The 22,428-nt window shown below is 43.8% G+C and overlaps 1 protein-coding gene across 5 annotated transcripts in view; it reads left to right on the plus strand.

Annotated features, from left to right (window-relative positions):
* Window positions 1–6,946: 6,946 nt before the first annotated feature.
* Window positions 6,947–22,428, plus strand: part of mgaa (MAX dimerization protein MGA a) — a 90,738-nt gene continuing 75,256 nt past the window's right edge. For 2 of the 5 annotated variants that reach the window (XM_078233481.1, XM_078233484.1), the window contains exons 1-2: window positions 7,042–7,840; window positions 12,104–13,308. In XM_078233481.1, coding sequence (XP_078089607.1) covers window positions 12,200–13,308 — 1,109 coding nt within the window. In that variant the 5' untranslated portion in view covers window positions 7,042–7,840; window positions 12,104–12,199. Of the gene's footprint in view, window positions 7,000–7,041; window positions 7,841–9,141; window positions 9,245–12,103; window positions 13,309–22,428 lie in introns of those variants that run through there. The other 3 variants (XM_078233483.1, XM_078233482.1, XM_078233485.1) reach the window with 3 other exon arrangements.

A 22,428-nucleotide genomic window follows, 5' to 3' on the forward strand; every position in this document is an offset into this window, starting at 1 on the left:
ACCTTGCCGATGTGACATTGTGCTCTGAGTCAATATCTCCATACAGAATCAAACGGTATCAGACTCACATGTTGTCCGTCTGATACCGCTGCTCCTGCCAGAATCCACTCCCTAAAGTCCAGAACTGCCATTCTCTTGTTGGGCTTGCTACATGCTGGTTAAAATGTTTCTCCTGAATGCACTTTAAGAATTTTATGTCCTTTGCACTGTTTACACTGAATTCATCCCTGTTAATATTAGGGAGTTGAAATCCAATAGTATTCATGCCTTATTGTTTCTATTCTCAGTAATTTACTTACGTATTTGCTTTCCTATTGCTCTTGGGGCTAAGGGGATCAAGGGATGGGGGGGAAGGGGGGAATCAGGATATTGAATTCGATGATCAGCCATCTGCCAGGTCACGGTTGGTACATGACCTCAGACTTTTGTATCTTTTTCCCGAAGGAAGAAGGTGGAAGAAAGAATTCCGGGGTGCGTGGGGTCCTTAATTATGCTGGCTGCTTTGCCGAGGCAGCAGGAAGTGTAGACAGAGTCAATGGATGGGAGGCTGGTTTGCGTGATGGACTGGGCTTCATTCAGGACCCTCCGTAGTTTCTTGAGGTCTTGGGCAGAGCAGGAGCCATACCAAGCTGTGATACAACCAGAAAGAATGCTTTCTATGGTGCATCTGTAAAAGCCGGTGAGAGTTGTGATGACTTCAGCCAGGCTAATGAGGTTGGCTTGCTAGATTATGAACTACATGATGAGTCTTAATTGATGGTTAAATCAGGGCATCTCATGCTCCCTATTTAAAGCAGGTGTGTCAGACTCCCAGCCTGCATTCAGCAGGGAGTAACTGGAGAGCTGGCTGTGTACAGATGTATGGTGTAAATAAAGTAACTTGGTGACGGGACTTCACCTGCGTGGGGTTATTACAAGAGTCATAGCCGGCATGCCAAATTTCCTTAGTCTTAAAGTTAAAGTTTTATTTATTAGTCACAAGTAAGGCCTACGTTAATGCTGCAATGAAGTTACTGTGAAATTCCCTAGTCATCACACTCCGGCACCTGTTTGGGTCAATGCACCTAATAGCATGTCTTTTAGACTGTGGGAGGAAAATGGAGCACCCAGAGGAAACCCACACAGATATGGGGAGAACGTGCAAACCCCACACAGATAGTGACCCAAGCCGGGAATCGAACCTGGGTCCCTGGCGCAGTGACGCAGCAGTGCTAACCACTGTGCCACCGTGCCGTCCACTTCTAGTCTTCTGAGAAAGTAGAGGCATTGGGGGACCAGGACAGATTGTTGGTGATCTGGATACCTAAAAACTTGAAGTTCTCAATCATTTCTACTTCGTCCCCATTGAAATTCTCCACCATGCTTCCTGAAGTCAATGCCAATCTCCTTCGTTATGTTGACATTGAGGAAGAGATTATTATTGTCGCACCAGTTCACCAGATTCTCTATCTCATTCCTGTACTCTGTCTTGTCATTGTTTGAGATCCGACCAGCTGGCCATCAGCAAACTTGAAAATTGAGTTGGAGGAGAATTTGGCCACACAGTCATAGGTGTATAAGGTGTAAAAGTAAGGGGCTGAGGACACAGCCTTGTGGGGCACCGGTGTTGAGGATGATCGTGGAGGAGGTGTTGTTGCCTATCCTTACTGATTGCGGTCTGTGGGTTAAGAAGTTCAGGAACCAGTCGCAGAGAGAGGAGCCAAGCCCCAGGCCATGGAGTTTCGAGATGAGTTTTGTAGGAATAATGGTGTTGAAAGCTTAGCTGTAGTCAATAAATAGGAGTCTGACATAGTTGTCAGACAAGTGACAAAACTTGTAGGTTAATCAGTGCCATAGCACCGGGAGGCATTCAAGTAAAGTTAAAGCGCATGGGATTGCGGGTAGTATCTTGAGATGGATTAAAAGCTGGTTAGCAGATTGGAAGCAAAGAGTTGGCATCGATGGGTATTTTTCCGGTTGGCAGGCAGTAACTAGTGGATCTGTGCTAGGAGCCCAACTGTTCACATTATATATTCATGATTTGGAAGAAGGAACTAAGTGTTTTATCTCTAAATTTGCAGATGATACAAAGTTGGGTGGGGGGGATGATCTGTGAGGCGGTTGCAGGCTGAGTGTGTGTGCTTATGCATGGCAGATGCAGTATAATGTGGATAAATGTGAGGTTATCCACTTCAGTAGCAAAAATAGGATTATTTGAATGTTGTAAATTATTATTTATTTGATTATTATTTGAATGGTGTAAATTGAGAGAGGTGGATACTCAGTGAGGCCTTGGTGTCCTTGTGCATCAGTCACTGAATGTAAGCACGCAGGTACAGTAGGCAGTAAAGAAGGCAAATGGTATGTTGGCCTTCATAGCAAGAGAATTTGAGTATTGGAATAGGGATGTTTTACTGCAATTATACAGGGCATTGGTGAGGCCACACCTGGAGTACTTTGTGCAGTTTTGGTGTCCTTATCAGAGGAAGGATGTCCTTGCCATAGAGGAAGTGCAGCGAAAGTTTACCTGGCTGATTCCTGGGATGGCAGGTCTGTCACATGAGGAAAAACTAAGTAGGTTAGGATTGTATTCATTGGAATTGACAGGGGATCTCATAGGAACTTGTAAAATTCTAACAGGATTAGACAGGGTAGATTCTCAAAGAATGTTCCCGATGGTGGGAAGTCCAGAACTAGGGGTCACAGTTTGAGGATGTGAGGTAAACCTTTTAGGACTGAGGTGAGGAGAAATTTCTTCACCCAGAGTGGTGAATCTGTGGAATTCACTACCACAGAAAGTAATTGAGGGAAAAACATTGTGTGATTTCAAGAAGAAATTGGAGATAGCTCTTGGGGCTAGAGGGATCAAGGGATATGGGGAGAAGGCAGGATCAGGATATTGAGTTTGATCATCAGCCATGATCATAATGAATGGCGGAGCAGACTGGGAGGGCCGTATGGCCTACTCCTGCTTCTATTTTCTATGTTTCTATGTAAGAGGTACAGAGGGTTTAAGAACAGGTATGGTGCCAGAGGATTGAAGGGCTGTCGACATTGTACCACTGTTTAGAAAATGGGGAGAGGTATAGCCCGATTAATTAGGAACCAGTAAGCAATATATTGAAAATAAATCTAAGAATACTATTAAATTAATTATCATTTACAAATGCACAGATTAATCAAAGAAAGTTAGCATGGAATTGTTAAGAGAAGTTTGTGTCTGCCACAATAGATTTTTGAGGAGGTAACAAGAAGGATTTCACATTTGATGTAGCTTACATAGATTTTCACAATACTTTTGACCAAGTCCCACATGGCCAACCAGTCATAAAATTAAAAGGCCATGGAATCAATGGGAAAATGACAAGTTGTTTCCAAAGGAACATTGGCATATTTCCAAGCAGGGTTATGGATGACTTGGAGGGGTATTTAGAGATTGTGGTATTCCCATACCAGCTGCTTTTGCTTTACTCGGTAACAGAAGTCATGTATTTTGGAGGTTGCTGTCGAAGGAGCCTTGGTGAGCTCTGCATTGTATCTTGTATATGGTACACACTGCAGACTCATTGCACTGGTGGTACAGGGGGTAAATGTTTTGAGGTGTGGGTGATCTCTTGATCTGCTTTGACAAGGATGGTGTTAAGTTCTTGAGTTTTGTTGGCAATGCATTTATTTAGGCAAGTATTCCTTCACACTCCTGACTTGTGCTTTGTGATGGTGGACAGGCTTTGGGGAGTGAGGAGGTGAGTTACTCTCCACGGAATACACAGGCTCTGACCTGTGCTTGTAGCCATTCTATTTATATGGCTAGTCCAATTAGATTCCTGGGTAATGGTGACCCTACCAGGATGCTGATAATGGGGTACTTTATTTTGTGACTGCTGTTGAATGTCAATGGAAGGTGGTTAGACCCTCTCTTGTTGGAGATGGTCATTCCTTGGCACTTGCATGGTGCAAATGTTTGCCACATGAAGGCATGGATTGCCTCATTATGAGGAATTGTGAATGAAACTATACAGCATACAATCATAATGTGCAACAAACATGCCCACTTCTGACCTTATGATGGAGGCAAGGTAATTGATGTGGCAGCAAACATGACTGAGCCTAGGTCATTGCCCTGAGCAACTCCTGCAGTGCTGTTCTGGTGCTGGGAAGGCTGGCCTCCAATGCCTACAATCATCTGCTGGGGTAAAGAAAATGGACGGAGACACAATTGAGAGATGAATGTCATAATGCCACCAATAGTGGAAGAAGCAAACAGCAGGATTTGCGGCAGTACCTACCAAATTGTATCGAGCATTACTGTGAGACATTGCATTACCAAATATAACAAGTGTTACTAAATTGTGACCAACAGGAACTGTTCAAAAATATTCAGACTTAAAATTTGGACATTGTTGGTAAGACCCGCATTTATTACCCAACTACGTAGTTATCCATGAGGAGGTGGTGGTGGACCGTCTTCTTGAACTGCTGCAGTCTATATGATGAAGGTACACCGACAGTGCTGTTGGCAGGGAGCTCCAGGATTTTGACCCCGTGACCATGAAGGAACAATGATTATATGTTCAATTTGGGATAGTGTGTGACTTGTCGGGTAACTTGCTATTGTTCCCATGTGCCTGCTGTCCTGGCCTTTCTAGGTGGTGGAGGTTGTGGATTTGGAAGGTGCTGCCAAAGATGCCTTGGCAACTTATAGCAATGCAGATAGCACACATTACACCTCAGAATGCTGGTGCTGGAAGAGTGGATGTAGCCAGTGGTTGGGGTATTAATCAAGCACCATGCTTTGTCCTGGATGGTATTGAGCTTCTTGATTGTTCTTGGAACTGCACCTATCCAGGCAAGTGAAGAGTATCCCATCACACTCCTGACTTGTGTCTTGTATATTTGGTGAAAAGTCTTTGGGGAGTCAGTAGACAAGCCAGTTGCTGCAGTATACCGAGCCTGACGTGCTCTAGTAACCTTGGATTTTCGGTAGCTGGTCTAGGCTAGTTTCTGGTCAATTGGGGCTATCAAAGGAGAAAATTTAGAGTGCTTTTTAAGTTTGCATATGAATCCTCTGAGTACTTGACATTAGTTTTGGTCTGTAGTGTACATCAAATAATGCATTATCTATTCCAGGGTATTGCAGGTTGGAACCTAAGATAGGGTTTTAGATGATTCATATGCAGAGCACTAGAGTTATGGTCTGGATATCAGGAGTTTGGAAGCTTTTTGTATAGAATCATAGGATTTTCTTGCAGTAACCTATAGGGAGGGATCTAATCAAAAGGTTCAAAGTTTTAAGAACGTACAAAACAATAGCAAAAACCAAACAGCCCCTTGACTCTGCTTCTCCATTGAACCATCACAAAATTGGTATGGTGCAGAAGGAGGTCACTGGTAAGATAAAACAATGACTGAACTTTTACATGAACTCCACGTTCCCACCCTCCCCCAATATCCCTGGATTCTCTTAGTACCGAGTAATCTATCAACCTCAATCAGAAAGCTAATAGAATGTTATTTTTTATATAGGGGGAATTGATGAATTGATTACAAAAGTAGGGAGGCTATGCTTCAGATCAAAGCAAAGTACTGCGGATGAAACAAAAATAGAAAATGCTGGAAAATCTCAGCAGGTCTGACAGCATCTGTGGAGAGAGAAAGGAGCCACTGTTTCGAGTCAGGATTTTGAGTTACCCTGACTGGAAACGATGGCTCTGTTCTCTCTCCACAGATCTGCTGTCAGATCTGCTGAGATTTTCCAGCATTTTCTGTTGAGCTTATGCTTCGGTTGTATAGGCATTGGTGAGACCTTATTCGAAGTACTTAGAAAAGACCAAAACCATATACTCCAGGTTGTACGAAAGCGCTACATTCCAATTCTCTTGCAGTAAAGGAGATCATAACATTTGCCTTCCTAATATATGTCTTATCTAGAACATAAGCAGTTACAAACGTTAATAATTGAAATGTACGGATATTTGTACGTTTATTGGAATGTATATGGAATAGTGATGGACTTGAAGCTTGAAGCAATTCGGACGAGTTCCGTGCTATCTCTTGTTCCTTTATCTGTAACTGCCAAAAATGACTCGTAAGAATATAAAAGTAGGTTTAATACACGGAAATAACCTCACTAAAGAATAAACAACTTTGCAGAAAAAAGGTACACCATCAATTCGCTCACGACACACTGGGATGTCAGAAAGAAGCATTTATATGACGCCCTTTGACGACTCCAACAGATCCCAACACAGAATGACTCTCCCAGGCAAAGAGAATGATCAACGTTAGCATTTCAAAGTGGAAGGAAAGTGTTAGGGGGGAAAAAGGGATTCATACATAAAGGGTCAGATTAATGTATGAAGGGTGGCTCTAGTGAACTGGTGCTGTGTGAATGAATGCTGGCTACATTGTCAGAGTGTTGCGAAGTGTTACAATGATGGCAAACAGCAGTGCGTGCTTCCCGCTCTGTTTGCAGAGCCCCTTGGCCAGTGCTTCCGCTACTGGACAGTTCTTTGCAGAGGGGACATGCTCCTACTTGCATTCCCCATCCCCTAACCCCACCTCGCACCGTCGAAGTCGCTACTTTGCACCAACATCTCGCGCTCCGTGATTCCTTCGTTTCAGTCCGCAGGCTGTCAGCTGAGAACTGCGCATGCCCACCAGAGACCCCTCGCGTCTCCTCGAGGCACGGACGCCCCCTCTCGCTCTCCCTCTCTCCGCGCATGCGCTACCGGCGGAGGCCTGCCCAGCCTCGCCCCGTCGCGCATGCGTACTGGGGGTGGACTTCGGGCCGGGCGGCGTGAGGCGGGCAGGCTGCGCGCAGGCGCAGGTGGGAGCCCAGCCCACGGCGCAGGCGCGCTGCTGCCGTCAGCGTCAGTGCGCACGCATGTTTCCAGCCGTTAGGTCACACGCAGGAATAGAGTTGGAGCGGAAGAAACAAGAGGGGGGGGGGGGCGCTTTGGTCGTATAAACCGAGATAACCCGATGAGATAGCCCGTGGGGATTGGGGGAAGGCCGAAAAAGGTATCGTAGATTGGAGGGGAGGGGGGTTGCAATTTTTTTTCTCGGCTTTGGTGTCGCGTGTGAAGTGGGGTGAGGGAGGAGGCAGGCACGCACGCGCGGCGCGCACGGGCCAGGCCCCTGCTTTTTCACACGCGCCCAGGCGGGCCAGCTGCTCATCCAAGTCCCACTCCTCCACCTTCCCAGGGTGCACCGCTCGACGGGCGGCTTCGGGGGCAGCAGCAACAAAACAAGGCAGGGAGCACGTGATAGCAAGCGAGGTGTGGGGGAGGGGGAGAGAGCGGGATCTGGGAGCAGGAGAGGGTGGAGAAAGGGAGCAAGAAAAGTAGCCCCGAGATTAAAAACAAAAGGGGAAGGGAAGAAAGATAGACAGAAAGCGACGAGAGAGCCGCAGGAGGTGGCTGTGCAGAAAGGATCTGTTTTTTTCTTTGGGCGGGGGAGGGGAATTGGCCATCAAGGTGGAGTTGGTGCAGAAATTAGCACCTAGTGGGAGCCCGCCCTTCTCCCCAGTCTGGAGACAACCGCATGCGGAAAAACCCTGCCTCCTCCCACCCTACTCTTGGGAAGAGGTCTGCAGCTCACTTGCAAGGACAGGGACACCCAGCACCGGTTGGGATGGTTCCCACTCCCCATCCCTCTAAATTCACACAGCACAGAGTTTCATGGTGAGCATCGAGGCCTTGTGGTTGAGAAATAAAGAGGGAAAGGAGAGTGAGACTTGTCAACGGTGGAAGAGTTTGCTTTGGCGATTGACACAGGACCGCTCCCAGATTCAAGGGTCTCGTTGATGGATGTGAATTTGCAGGAGGCAAACGGGAGCAGGGACTATTTTCCACGCCAGAGGGTAAGAGATATCACTTTTAAACCATAGGATCGCCTGGATTTCACATCCCGAAAGTTTAAAGGACAGTGGAGCGGATGCTGACCGCTTGCTTATTTCTTTAAGAAAAATAATGAATAGGCTTTTGTTTGGGATTCCTATGCACTGATGCGAAGGTGCCTTACCAGGGGGGGAGTTTGCAATCCTCAATTTGCAATTCCTGCAGTTTTGGCACCGTGTTTGCTGGTAAATCGAGAGGCCCACGGCTTGAACCCTGTCCTGTGCCCAGTAAAATTACCGGGTTGAAAAGAGGTTGAAGTGGAGGAAATCTGGGATGGAAGTGTGAAACCCAGGATGTAAAGCCAGGGCATCATTCGGCTCTGGGAAGAGTGGTAACAAACAGCATCTTTTGGTGTTGACAGATGTGGTAAACCCCCGCCCCGCCCCGCCCCGGGCTTGGACACACAAACACCAATCGCCATTGGGAGGAACACAGACCCTTTAAAATGCTTTTGGCCCCCGGGGAGGCCGCTTCGTTTGTTGTTCTGGGGCTTGATGAACCCCCAATTCCTCCCTTTTGAGTTGGGATCTGGGTGACAGTAATGGGGGGAAGGAAAGGAATTGGCTTCTCCTCAGGAGGAAGATTCAAGAATCAGAAGGGTCGTTAGTGCCCCCCCCCCCCTCCCTCCCTCCCTCTTCGGAAAGGAACCAAATGGGGCCACATTATGTCAAACTGGTGGAGATTCCAGCCTCTGATCCCCAGGGCTGGGGCGTTGAAGGCGTGTTACTGTCCATGGCTCTGATCCCAGGGTGGGAGGGCGCTGTTTTCCCGGAATTTGAACCCCAGGGTGGGTGTGTTAAAAGGGTGGTATTGCCCCGGGCTCTGACGAGGATTGTTTGGGGGGCGGGGGGGGAAGTAGGCTACTGAGCCGGGGAGGGGGAGGTGGTGTTGGATGTTGTCCAGGGCTCTGATCCTTCGGGTTGGGAGGGGGGATTATTGTACCGAGCTCTGATCCCTTAGAGGGGTTGTTTTTCCGGGATCTGATCGCCAGAGTCGGAGTGGGTTGTTGTCCCCAGCTCTGATCCAGGGTTGGGGTAGGTTACTGTGCCGGACTCTGATCCCCAGGGTCGGGGGGGTGGGAGGGGTATTATTATCCTGGGCTCTGATCCCCGGGGTCGGAGTGGATTATTGTCCCGGGTTTTGATGTCGGGGTGCTGGGGTGGGTTATTGTCTCGGGCTTTGGGTGTTGTTGTCCCGGGCTCTGATCCCCAGGGTCGGGGTGGGTTATTGTCCCGGCTCTGGGTGGTGTTGTTGTCCCGGGATCCAATGCCTCCAGCACTGCTGCTGGTCGCTCTACCTGACCGCTGACAATGTCGCCGAGTCTGGGAGCCGCTCGGCTGAGCGGCTCCTGCCCTCTCTGTCGCTGGGTAGGTTCGGGCGGCTTATCATGGCCCAGAGATGGGAGTTGAGAGTTTGTGGGTGGGGGTCCCAAAGCTCCGAGTCGGGGCCGAGGTGGATTGAAGAAGGCGCCAAATCGGGTCGCGGGAGCTCGATTGGAGGGGCCTGAGGCGGCAACAACTCCCGTTCACGTGGGGAGGAGGAAACTGAAACCGGCTCCGGTGATTGAGCGGCAGGATTCGCACTGAGCCAGCCACACAACCCCTTCCCGGTGACGGCCTGATCCACCGGAGTCTGGGGCGCTGTAGAGGGACCATCAGAGTGAAACCTGTCTGAACAAGGCAAAATACATCGAGCGCAGCACGCTCTCTGTCGATTTCAGTCCCTGGTCGCTCAGCCCCTTTTAGAGGAGCTATGTACCTCCACATCCTCCCTCTGATTCATGTAGCGTAATCAGACTGTTGAACAGAAACAGTTGTCATCAGTTTTGCCCCATAGATAATTGGATATATGCAAGTAGGTATTTACACAATTTGGATTTTGTCGTTTTGCAGATTGGAGATCTGAAAAGCACATTGGTGGTTGTGACATTAGTAGATCCAGGATTGTGCTGAGTTGTGAGCTTGTTTACATATTTATTTTTAAAAAACAACGTTTGGTGGAACAATAACAAAACCAATAGCCAATAGAGAAACAGAATTTTAAATTTTCTGTTTTACAGTTTAACAATTTAATGTGCAACCTTTTATACCACATACTAATATTTTGAGATAACTTGAATATTTCCTGTACTACACAGCAGATAAACACATTTTTGGTCACAGGGACAGTTCCTCTTGGAGCTTCGCAGAATTGTTTGCTCAATCTATTCCACATGTTTAAAACGATGTTTAATAGTTTTGGGAATAGTTATTAATGAATGAGAATCTGATTTACTTCATTTATCATCTATTTTATGCTCTGCTACTAAGCATCTTTACACTACTCACTGTTGACAAATATTATAATTGTATGCATAATGATGGGCCAAATTGAGACGACCATTTTGTTTAACAAAAATTTGTACAGCATCTTTAGCACATAAAATGTCCCAAGGCACCTCATTGCAGCTTTATCAAATCAAAAATATCACCCCAGTTCATCGAAGGAGATAAGGACAGGTGTTCAAATTCTTGGTTAGGAGAGACAGAGAGCTTTAGAGATGTCTTCAGAGTTTGGGGGCCAGAAAACTGCAGAGACAGCTGCCAAAGGTGGAGCAAACAAAATTGTGAATATGCAAAAGGCCAGAAATTGACTTCTTTTTCCTCATTCTTTTGTGGCATATTTGTTTAATTAGAGTTTACACCAAATAACCAGCAAAACATTGCAAGAATTAAATGTTTTTTCTTAGTTTCTTCTGTACAGAATTAAATATGTTTTTAAATGAGTTATAGACTGGAATTTAATTTGAAAAATTAAGGTTGGTTTATATGTGTGTAGATTGATAGATGCCTGGGAGAAAGTTGCTAGAATCTCATTGAGAGGTTTGAATAGTTTATAGATAATATTAGACACTCAAGAACAAAATATCTGGTATCTAGTTGAGAGGATAGTGTATATGTGGCTAGAGTGCCTAGGTATGAAACTGAAGCAATTTATAATTGCACTGAGAAGCTGATGGAAGCTAGTGGCAGTCAACATGCATTTTCCAAGATTTCTATTTGTAATTTTTATCCTGCCTAATGCACAGAATTATAGAATCCCTACTGTGCAGAAGAAACCATTGGTCCCATCGAGTCTGCACCAACTCTGATAGAGTATCATACCCTCTCCTCTGTCCTATCCCTGTAACCCCACGCATTTCCCATAGCCAATCCACCTAACCTGCTCATCTTTGGACTGTGGGAGGAAACCGGAGCACCTGGAGGAAACCCCATGCAGACATGAGAATGTGCAAACTCCACACAGACAATTATCCAAGGCTGGAATGGAGCTATGAGGCAGCAGTTCTAACCACAATGCCACCATTACTGTGATGTTTGTAAACTTTGATGTGACTGTATTTGCAGTTGAAATTTTTCATTTATCTGAATATTCTTTTCAGAAATTTCTGCTGCTTTGAACCGCTGGTTGAATCAGACAGGTGGATATTTACCCAAGTATTAAAAATGATAGTTGCTGTGCTGCTGTATTGTTTCATTAACAGTCATGGAAATCGGGCTTTGGTACTTTTCCATGTGGGGCTTGCACAGATATGAGCTTTGGTTTGTTTCATTATGGAACTGGGTTCGAGTGTTGCAAATTTTTTCAGTCATTGTTTGGGATGAAATATGAAGGAGAATCTTGGTTTTGGCCCTGGGTTAGAAGATAACAAACATAAGCTAATTTATATAAATACTTTTTTCTGATACTAGAGAAGTGTGTTTGTTTAAAAACAGTGTTGGAGTACTGAATAAACTTTCCATGTTACTGGCTAGTTACAGGACCTTAAGACTAGTGGATGTGTTGGTTTTTGCCTGTCTTTATAGCACTAAGTTTCTTGCTTCTGTACTGTACTGGTTCATGAAGTACACTAGGAAAATTAAATACTGCGCATCTGACAGCCTGCTTTCTGGTTATGGAAGATAGACATCAGGGTCCCTAATTGAATGTGATCCATATCAGAAAAGTGGATCCAACCAAGACCATGCAATAACACAATATTCACCTGAAATGATTGAATTTTCACTCCCTGCCAGGAAGTTTCCTTTTTAGTATCAGAATTCATTGTATGGCACTGATACATGTTAATTTGGAGCTGAGAGTTGAAGTTCTTGGAAACATGGGATTGTGAGCTGCAGTGAAATTGAGCTTAAGATCCTGCTGGAATTTTATTTGATGCTGTAAATGTTTTTATTTGTATCTTACAGGGTGGTAAATGGGCCGCTCTTGACGACAGGTTTTGGATATCTCTCTTTCTCTCTCTCTCTCTTTCTCTCTCGGATGGGCTTTGACCTCTAAAGAATATGGAGAATCAGCAATTAGTGTATGCAAAGCAGGAGACCAACACTTCACCAAACTCGGGCACACCTGCTGCATATTTTGTCATTCTCAAGCAGGCACCTGGGAGTGGTGGCACTGAGCGCAGTATGCTGGTGGCTAAACAAGAACTTGGGGGTGTCGGTTGCATCTTGGAGAAAAGGAACAAATTGGGACCAGGGAGAGTCCGCCACCCATTTGAGTGCTACTCTGGAAATGTCTGCGTCACATTAGAGAACCAGGAGATGTGGAGTCAGTTTTATAAGCGTGGCACAGAGATGATCCTCACAAAACATGGCCGGCGCATGTTCCCAAATTGTAGGTTCTGCATCTCGGGGTTAGATTCTTCACGGAAGTACATTCTAGTAATGGATATTGCTCCTGTTGACAACCACCGCTATAAGTGGAATGGGCGCTGGTGGGAGGTAAATGGTAAAGCGGAACCACATGTCCTTGGCAGGGTGTACATTCATCCTAATTCACCTTCCAGTGGGAGCTACTGGATGAGGCAACCTATCTCCTTTTACAAACTGAAACTTACCAACAATACTCTTGACCAAGAAGGTCACATCATCCTGCATTCCATGCATCGGTACCTGCCACGCTTGCATGTCATTCCTGCTGACAAACTCACTGATGTAATTCCACTCAATGGCCCGAATGTACTCACCTTCACTTTTCCACAGACTGAGTTTGTGGCTGTGACTGCATATCAGAACATAAAGATCACTCAACTGAAGATTGACTTCAATCCATTTGCAAAAGGCTTTCGGGATGATGGGCTAAACAGTAAGCCAATGCGGGAGTTGAGGCACCGAAGCAATGAATCAACAGACGGAGGTTGCAGTGATGATTCTGCTTCTTCCAGAAGTGTAACTGAGTCCAGCGGGCATTTGAAAATTAAAAGTGAGGGACAGTCTGAAACAAAGTCTAAGCACAAGAAGATGCAGGGTGAAATCCATGCATCTCCGGGTGCAAGTTTTGATGGGGAATTGTATAACACTGATGAAGAGGAAGAGTCCCTAGAAACTGAGATACCAAAAACAAGTGAATTTAATGCAGAAATGAGCATGAAACCGAAGAGAACAACTGAAAGGTAAGCCAAGGCTTTAAAAGAATAGCAAATATGCCATATCTTGTTTTCATGCAATTTTTCAAATTTTACAGCAAGATAACCCTTTTTATTTTATACTGGCAATAAAAACTTGACTCTAAAAACTTATTGTCTATTGCCTGTAATGTTCAGGCAGTTGGCTCTTTTTGTTAACTTGGTTTGATGCACCCCATACTTACTAAGATCAGTAAAATTCACTCACTGCCTCCCTCCATCAAGCATGCTCACAAGACTTACAGGATAGGTTAAAGGGAGAGTTAAAGGTGTATCAATACAGTCCCAAAATACCTCTACTGCAACAGTGTGACATTTCCATTTTTAATCTGGACCTTGTTGCTTCTATAAATTATCACAGTGCATTGATCCATTAGGTTATTCAGTCTTCAAACACCCATTAACTTTCTTGTTGTAGAAACTACCTTATGTGCTATTGTGAAGAAGATTAGCTAGTAGGGTTCAACAAAGGATAGACAAGTTAATATAGAGTGCGAGTCAGATATGTAGCAAATTTGAAAGCGGCACAGTGGGTTGGTTTGTGAGATGCCTGGCAATGTAATTGGCAGATCTAATCCATTTCAAAGTTACTGAGTTTATGTTTCCAGAACAGCTATCTGTTAAATTGTAACCATCTATCGTAACTCTAGTTTCAGAACATTGTTGAAACTTTCTGCATTTGGTGTGTTGTGCTGAATCGTTGTTAGCCCGACAGTGTTAACAAGTCCACTGAAAAGTGGTAGAACCACTTGTTAAATATGTTGTGTGGCCAAGAGAAACTTAAAGCATATCTTTCTTGTGAGGAATAAAATCTGAACAGAGCAGCACAGAAAGAGTCGTTTATCAATGTAGTCCTGTGTATTTTGTTGCAAACTGTTGCTCTGTCTCAGCAGGATGTTTAGTTGAATAATGTTATCCCAATTCATGAACGGTGACTGGATAGTTGAACAATTTGACAAGTAACACGTGGAATTTGAATCTTGTCTTAAGCAGGCATATCTCAGATACATTTGACCAAGTAATGTTGCTTCAGCCTAGATTCCCTTCACTTGAGACAGTTACATTTAATTTCAGTATTCAAGACTAGTGAGTTGCATGCCTTCGTGATTGGTTCATCATCTCTTCATTGGCATGCAGATAAAACCATGTGTAATGTACTTGAGGTTTTGCCTGATTGTTCTGAGCATTTGTCGGAAGTGTGACTTTAACATTTACATCCAGCAAAGATAGAATAAAAACTATTTTGGTTAAATGAACTGAAATCTTTGTTTCTTATGGGAAGATAATTTTAAAACTCACGAATGAGATTGGCAAACTGTATATTCGAACATAAAACTAAGGCGATTTTACCATCGCGTTGTGTCCGTTTTCGGGCACGACATGATGGTAAAGTGGTCCATAAAGCGCTGAGTGCGATCGGTGCCAGTTTTCGCGGCGGGCGTCATTTTACGAGCGCCGGATATCTGGCGCGGTCAGCCTCTTACCAGAAATGGGCGAGAAGCAGGTTAATATATTTAGATCTATTAAAATGAACACTTGCATCTGCTTACTGAGCCCGACGCTCAATTGTCCGGGCTCGGCCCCCCTTTATGACCTCTCCGGGAAAGGTTCTCGCCGGTGAGGAATAGACATGCTCCCCATTGCCCGATGGGCAGTGCCAGACAGGCAGTGCCATCCTGGCACCTGGACAATGCCAGTCTGGCACCTGGGCAATGCCCACCGTGGCAGGGCTAATGGGAGGGGGCCCACTGCCACTCAGGGATCGGTGGGGAGAGGGGGCCCTCTGCCATTCTGCAGGGATTTATGCGAGGGGCTGGGTGGTGAGAGGGGGAGGGGACCCGCTGCCACTGCACAGTAATCGGTGGGGGAAAGGCGGTGGGTCCGCGATCGGTGGGGAAAGGGTGTCCTGATCGGCCTGGACGATGGGAAGTTGGCGGGGGTTGCGTCTCATGCAGAGCCCCCCCCCGATTGGGGCGTGAGGGGCTGCTTCAGGCAGCCTGCAGTAGCAGGGGCCTCACAGCTCTCTTGTCTGTCAGAAAGCTGCTGCTGCTAATGTGCATGTGCAGCATCAGAGGCCTGCACATGGGGACTAACTGTTTCTGCAGTCTTTTGGTGCGTTAAGCCCCGCCCACTGGCTTCTGCAGCGTGAATCTGACACACACAAACTTTTGCAGGCAGAATGCATATGGGGGGGACTAAAAACGGGCCTAAAAGTCAGATCTGAAACTCTCCCAGTTTCAAGTCTGCCCAGCACTTAGAATGAAAATGGTAAAAATGCCCCTAAATGTTTGACCTTGCCAATTGGAATCTGTCATTGAAAATTGATGCCCTTTCCACATATGTAGTCATTTTTATGGGTATTCCACAACACCGGCGGGTAAAGGATAGTACTGGAGCCATTCTTTACTCAGTCTTATTCATTTACAAAGTGAAACATTATAATCTTAACCACCCGCAGTTTCAAGAAGTATCACTTTAATTTTTTTATATGTGTGCTGAAGTGAAACTCCAAATAATGCCCTCCACCTGCATGTAATTCAACACAATTGATATACAATGTGGAGGATCTTCTCAACATTACGTGGCAGATACTTAAAGTAACTGTTATGCTTTTGCTGAATGTTTTGACTTGGTTTTAATGAATAAGGCAATAAGTGCTTGAGTACAGTGGTGCTCTTAAGTTGGTTGTAACAGTTCGGCCAGGAGTTCACCGCCTTAAGTTTATGTTGCTGCTTCAGTACATTGCAGTATTAATTTGATTTGTCTACTGCCGTTTAAGCCTTCTGGAAACATCCTGCTCTGCATTCTTACCCTTGGTGATTTCAACTTTCCTTGCAAATTCTCCATGCTCCTTTCCCCTTATTTTGTCTTGGTTCCTGTACTTCCCCACATAATCGCTTTTTGATTATGTTATCCCTAGAGATCTTGCCAAATCGAAAATCTTTCTTCACCAAAGCCATCTCTATTCACTTTGATTTCGCTTAGTATACATATCTTCTTGCCTGCTTTAAATGTATCTAAAAGCACATTTTTCCTTGAAAGAAAATATGGCTCTACTATTGTTCCAAAAATCTTCTGGTAGTCTAGATGCCTTCACTACTGGCCTTTTCACCCACACATTCCACATGCAAATTGTTCAAGTGTTCCCATACTTCTGTTTTCAGTATTTTCTTGATTTACCAGCAATCTCACATTCTGTGAGTATAATTCTCCTTTCTGTGACCTTAAATCAGAAAACTGCACATTGGAATACATCTGGCTTTGTTCACTTGTGGATCTAGTTCATTGAATTAAGGGAATGGACCAAATTTTACAGTCAGAGGTGAAAGCATGTTGGCCTTTACTGACCTCTAAGAAAGCCGCCTATAAAGATTTTGTGGGATTTTTATTTTATTCATTCATGTGGGTGTCGCTGGCTGGGCTAGCATTTATTGCCCATCCCTGAGGGATTTAAGAGTCAACTGTGCACCTGGAGTCACATGTAGGCCAGACCAGGTAAGGACGGCAGATTTCCTTCCCTGAAGGACATTGTTGTAAAAACCCATCTGATTCATTAATGTTTCATGGTCATCATTAGACTTCTAATTTTATTGGGTTCAGATTTCACTGTCTGCCATGGTGGTATTCAAATCTGGGTCCCTGGAGCATTATCCTGGGTTTCTGGATTACTAGTCGAGCGACAATACCACTGCACCACTGCCTTCCCTTGAGAGTTAATGTACCCTATTCCAGTGTTACGTTCAATCAAGTAGGCTGAGCAGCCAATCAGATTGAAGCACTCCTACACACAGCAAACCAGGAAGTAAAAATCACAGATTATGATTTACTTTTTAATGATTTCACACAAAGCAGAATGAAGATTAGGACATATGCACAGGGGTTAAAGTGAAAGATGAAGTACTGAATGTAAACTGTTTTAAAAGTCATTAGAATTTTAACATGGAACAAAGAGAATGATACTGTACATGGATAAAATTAGGTTTTTGGGCTCAGAAGTTATTCAATAATTATGGCTGGGTATGCTGTTTAAAAATTCAGTTACATCTCATTCAACAAGGTTTAATATTTTCAATGATTTTTATGAGAATGACACAGAAAACATTCCTATCAACTCAGTGATTCTGTGATGACTGCATTTGTGATTACTGAGTCAGTGCACCCTGTGGAACAGCAGGAAATCATTGATGGCAACATCGAGTTCCATGTTGAATTACACGTGTGGGCCCTGAAAGATGCTGTCTGTTTCAGAGTAATTATGACATGGTGACAGTTTTTGCACCATTATAAATGCACTCTGAGCCTGCAATCATATCTATTCATTTCTTCTTCCAAACTTTCATGCCAGTTAGGGCATTCCAGGAAGCATAGGCTGCTCTAAGCTTCTCCCTTAACTTCTGTTTGCTTGTCATTTAGCTTTCTACCTTGCTCTCATGCTGATCTCTTTGTCCTCAGCTTTTTGCAGTATTCCAGGGAAGTTCAATGTAAGCGCGAGGAACAACAGCTTTTCTTTCAATGAGGCACTTGATACCTTCCGGACTCAATATTGAGTTCAGACGTTTCAGACTAACATCTGCTTTCATTTGATTTCAGTTTTCTTTGCAGGTTTCAGTTGCACTCTTGTTTTTGCTTTCAGATGGCAATTGTTCATTATTCTGCTGTTCACACCTCCTGGAAATACCATGGTTTCTTTACTTGTCCCATAACAAAATAACATGGTCCCTTTGGCCTGACACCACTGGCTCTTGTCATTTAATTTCTCCTGTCTTCCAGCCTATCCAGACCTTGCACTTTATGGGAAGGATGAGGTTATTCACTTGGTAGTAGGAATTGAAAAGCAGAATATATTTTTAAAAGGTGCAATAATAGCCAACATGTGATTGGCTTTCCTAACTGCTTGCTTTACCTGCATGCTAACCTTCTATGTTCCTATATGAGCACACCACTTTGAACATTAACATTTACAAAACTTGTAATCTGTTTTACTCTTGCATGCCCTCTTGCAATGGCCACTCAGTTCAAGAGCAATTGGGGATGGGCAACTTGCCAGTGACACCCACACCCCATGAAAGAATAACAAAAAAAAACTTAACAGAGAGGCTGTTTCTCCTGGTTGGGGAATCCAGAATATGGGACTAGATGAGAAATATCTTAATTCAACAGGTTGCGAATCCTTCGAATGTTCTACTCTAGGGGATTGATCGTGATTGCTGCCCCTTGGCGTCGTCATGTGTGCTAATTTATCTCTGATACTACTTTTTACCCTTGATTATCACTCTGCTGTTCAGCTGCTTGGACAGTATCAAGTTTTTGGATTATAAGGATTACTTTCATCTTAACATTGACAAGGCCAAAGGCTTCCACGTAAAACTGCACAATAGCATCTGACTTTCCTTCAGATGGTACAGTGTCTCCATGTCCTATTTGATGTGGAACTGATCCTCAATCCCTACATTCTTTGCACCAGCAATATCACCTTATTCCATCCCCACAATCTTGCTGCTTCTTTTTCACTCCATTGCAGTTTACCTGTACCTTGCCTACAGTTCTGATTATTGCAAAGCTTCCCTTTATGGTTCAAAACTCTGCAACCTGCATCCTATCTTGTTTTCAGTCCTATTCCCAGTTACTCCTATACACATCAACCTTCAGTATTTCATTTTCCTGTTGATTTCAGAATCCTTTGCCTGAACTCCATGCCTTCACTCTTCCCTACAATTATAACTTCGTTCAATCTATTTTCTTTACATGTGTTATCTGCTGTTCCAACTCCGGTCTCCTTCACTTTCGCTCAGCTTCACTGCTCTACTTTCAGCCACAAACCCTTCAACTACTTCAATCTTGCACTCAATACTCTCCTAAAGCCTTATTATCCTCTCCTTTCCTTCAGTAGCCTTCTCAAAACTTTCCCATTGTTATTCCCCTATCCCTTGTTCCTTTCCTCCTGACTGCCACCAGATAAAAGCACCAGATTGCTTTGAAAACCTCGCAGGGTTACTATGTCCTTACGGGAGGAGAACTTGCCACTTCCAAGTAGGTGTCTCCTACATGTGGCCCCGTTCCACACTTATGGTTGACTCTCACAGCCCTCAGGACAACTAAGGATGGATAATAAATGCTGCAAAATGTAGCTCACATTCTGATTTTGAAAAGTAATTTGCAAGTCACTTCTCATCTAATTTGTCACTTCTGACCATGTTTTATTTTATTAAACATACTATACAAGTGCATGTTATTGTAATTGGCAGCTAATCAGTTGAGGGTGAATTTTATTGAAGCCTTTCTTCTTCTGTGTAGTTCAATTTTCACATACCTCTTCTCTGTCTCATGTTCTCACCTATTACAACTCCTGCATACTATGAGAACTCTTTGTGTTGTAATTATGTTCTCCCATATTTACCACTCAATCTCTGCCATCTTACAGTTGATGAGATGCAACTTGAAGGGGTCCTAAACTCAGTGATGGTGCACTCACTTCCTTGCAGAGGACAAAAATCACAAGCCCACTTGTAATTACACCTTCCTGTCCCTTAACATGGACAAATCTGTAGGACTTAACAGGGAACAATTTAGTGAATGTCCCTTTATGAAGGGATTGTCCCATAATGAGAGGTTAAGTACACTGGGCTTACATTCTCAGGAGTTTAGAAGAATGTGATCTCATTGAAACCTACAAAATTCTGAAGGGACTTGATAGGGTAGACAGTGAGAGATTGTTTCCACTGGTTGGGGAATCAAAAACAGAGGCACAGTCTCAAGATAAGGGACTGATCATTTAGGACTAAAGATGAGGAAAAATTACTTCAGTCAAGGGATTGTGAATCTGGAATTTTCTACCCCAGAGGATTGTGGATGCTCCATTGTTGAATATGTTAAAGACTGAGAAATTTGTTGGTCTCTCAGAGAATTAAGGGATATAAGGAATGGGTGGGAAAATGGAGTTGAAGCCCAAGGTCAGCAATGATTGCATTGAATGGCGAGCAGGTTGAACGAGCCATGTGGTGCTCTCCTCCAATGTTCCTAACTGCCTCCCAGATCAAACATGTGCAGGGAGCTTTCTCCCTCCCTGATGCATATCAGTGTCTGAAGCTCACTATCTTATCAACTCTGTACCGAAGTTCCTTAAGTTGCAGAAACCTATTGCAAATGTGGCTGTTGTGTGTCACTCCTTTGTAGGTCATTCAGACTGATGCATCTGTACCAGTTCACTGCAAGAGCAATTCACCAAATTCCACTCCCCGACCTTTTCCATGTAATCCTGCAATATTTTCCTCTTTAAGTAATAATCCAATTCTTTTTTGAAAACCATAATTAAATCTGGCTCCACCACACTCCCAGGCAGTGTGTTCTAGACCCTAACCACTCACTGCATTAAAAAAAAAATCATGTCTTTAGCCAAACACCTTCAATCAGTGTCCTCTGATTCTTGATCTTTCCAGCAATGGAAACAATTTTTTTGATCTACTCTATCCTGACTTCATGATTTGATACCTCTACGTCATGTCTCAAATTTACCCGTTTTCTCAATCTTCTCTTCAAGGGGAGCAGTCCCAGCTTCTTTTACCAATCTATGTAACTGGAGTTTCTTATCCTTTATACCATTCTAATGAATCTTTTCTGCACCCTGTATAATGCCTTTACATGCTTCCTAAACCATGTGCCCAGACCAAAGTCTAGGTCATTAGTATATATGAAGAGGAACAAGGATCCTAACAGCCGTCACTGGGGAACTCCACTATAAACCTTCCTCCACTCTGAAAGACAGCCATTCATCACTATTCTTTCCAATTACTCAGCCAGTTTTGATCATGTTGCTACTTTCTCTTTTTGCTAATTTTGCTCACCAGTTAGTAACACTTTTGTCAAATTCCTTTTGGAAGTTCATGTACACAACATCAGCTGCATGACCCTCATCAACCCTTTCTGTTACCTCGTCAAAAACTTAATCAAGTTAGTTGATCATGATTTGCCCTTAACAAAACCATCCTGGCTTTCTTTAATTAACCTGCATTTATCGAGGCAGCCCATTAATTTTGTTTCTAAAAATTTCCCGACAACTGAGGTTAAACTGACTTGTCTGTAGTTACTGTAGTTGTCTATAGTATACTCTTGTATATCATTTACAATTTTCTAGTCCTTTGGCACCATCCCTCTACCTAAGCCCTCTCTATCAGGGGCAGGGTATAGCTCAGTGGTAGGGCATTTGACTATAGATCAAGGTGGATTGGAAAATTATAGCCAGGACCTGTGCTATTTCAACCCTCGTATCCTCATCTGGCCCAGGTGACTTGTCAAATTTAAGTATAGCCAGCCTAAGTAATACTTTCTCCGAATCAATTTTAAGTGCATCATATGTTTCAACTATCCCCTTTTACCATGACATGAGCAACATCCTCTTCCTTAATGAGGTCATGATGTGGAGATGCCCATGTTAGACTGGGATGGACAAGATGAGAGGTCACACAACAGGTTATAATCCAAGGGTTATTGACTATAACCTGGTGTTGTATGACACCTCATCTTAATGAGATCAGGTGCAAAATACTCATTCACTTCCTCAGTCATGTCCTCTGCCTCCAAAAGTAAATTCCCTTTTAGTTCCCTAATCAGCCCCAGTACTCCCTTTACCACTTCTACTGTTTAAATGCCTATAGAATATTTTGGATTCACTGCCAGTCTCCTCAAAATCTCTATTTCTTTAATTCTGTTTTTTCAATTTTCTTCTGAACCTTCTATATTGAGCATGATTCTCAATTGTATTTTCCATCTGACGTTTGTTCTATATAATCTTTTCCTTCTTTGACTTACTCTTCACCTCTTTCATCATCCAGGGAGCTATGGATTTGTTTGCTTATGTACTTTGATTGTACCCAAACCATGTTCTCTTTTCGAGACAGTCCATTGTTCAGTTGCAGTTATGCCTGACAATCTTTGATTCCAGGTTATCAGAGACATCCCATTGAAGTTTGCCTCCCTTATTTTATTCTTACTATGGATTGTTACATCATTAACAATTGATTAAACTTTGCTGCTCTGAATCTGAGTGCAGCTTTTGAACTCGGCCTAATTTACTTTGGACAGAAGCTATATTAATGATGGCAAATGCAGAAC

Source organism: Mustelus asterias, chromosome 18, assembly GCF_964213995.1.
Source record: "Mustelus asterias chromosome 18, sMusAst1.hap1.1, whole genome shotgun sequence".
In the NCBI taxonomy this organism is placed as follows: domain Eukaryota; kingdom Metazoa; phylum Chordata; class Chondrichthyes; order Carcharhiniformes; family Triakidae; genus Mustelus; species Mustelus asterias.